We start from the raw sequence: 542 nt of genomic DNA, 5'->3' as shown, positions 1-542 counted from the left end.
AGATATCTTAATATTAATTTAAAAATAAACAGTTGTACCAATCTTCAAATCCAAACTGTGTAAATATGACACCGAAAGCTAATTTATGGATACATTTGGATGCAAACAAATTCTTAAGGGGCCCGGTGCTAGTTTTTCAATTTTTCCACAATTCTATCAAATTTGAAAATTTAATTTAATATTTTAGTTTCCACCTTAATTATAATACTTTTCCGCTAATCTACTACCTGATTCCTATTTAAGGGGAGTTTATAGGGTGTATTATTTAGCAACAAATTATTTCAGGAGAATAACACTCTAGTCTTGAGAATTGTCAGATTTTGAAAACTATTTTTTTTATCTGAAAGAAGAAAACTTCGTACAGGTGCATCGAACTCACGTTTTTTAGTTTATTTTAAATAATGGTATAATATAATTTATAAAAAAAAACGCTTGAAATTGTATTATTTTTGAAGACATTTTAAAGTTTGAGATTAAAATAGTGAAACACGAAGTTCGATGCAGCCTGTAGAATATTACCCTCTATAAGTTAAAATAATAAT

General features: G+C 26.9%; 1 protein-coding gene across 1 annotated transcript in view; it reads right to left on the bottom strand.

The window, feature by feature from the left end:
• Positions 1 to 78: 78 nt before the first annotated feature.
• Positions 79 to 542, bottom strand: part of LOC107884841 — a 1,066-nt gene continuing 602 nt past the window's right edge. Inside the window, exon 2 of the mRNA XM_016807786.1 lies at positions 79 to 153. Coding sequence (XP_016663275.1) covers positions 79 to 153 — 75 coding nt within the window. The remainder of the gene's footprint in view (positions 154 to 542) is intronic.

The sequence above is a fragment of the Acyrthosiphon pisum genome, unplaced genomic scaffold, assembly GCF_005508785.2.
Source record: "Acyrthosiphon pisum isolate AL4f unplaced genomic scaffold, pea_aphid_22Mar2018_4r6ur Scaffold_21807;HRSCAF=24939, whole genome shotgun sequence".
Taxonomy (NCBI): domain Eukaryota; kingdom Metazoa; phylum Arthropoda; class Insecta; order Hemiptera; family Aphididae; genus Acyrthosiphon; species Acyrthosiphon pisum.
This window is presented reverse-complemented; position numbering and strand designations above follow the sequence as displayed.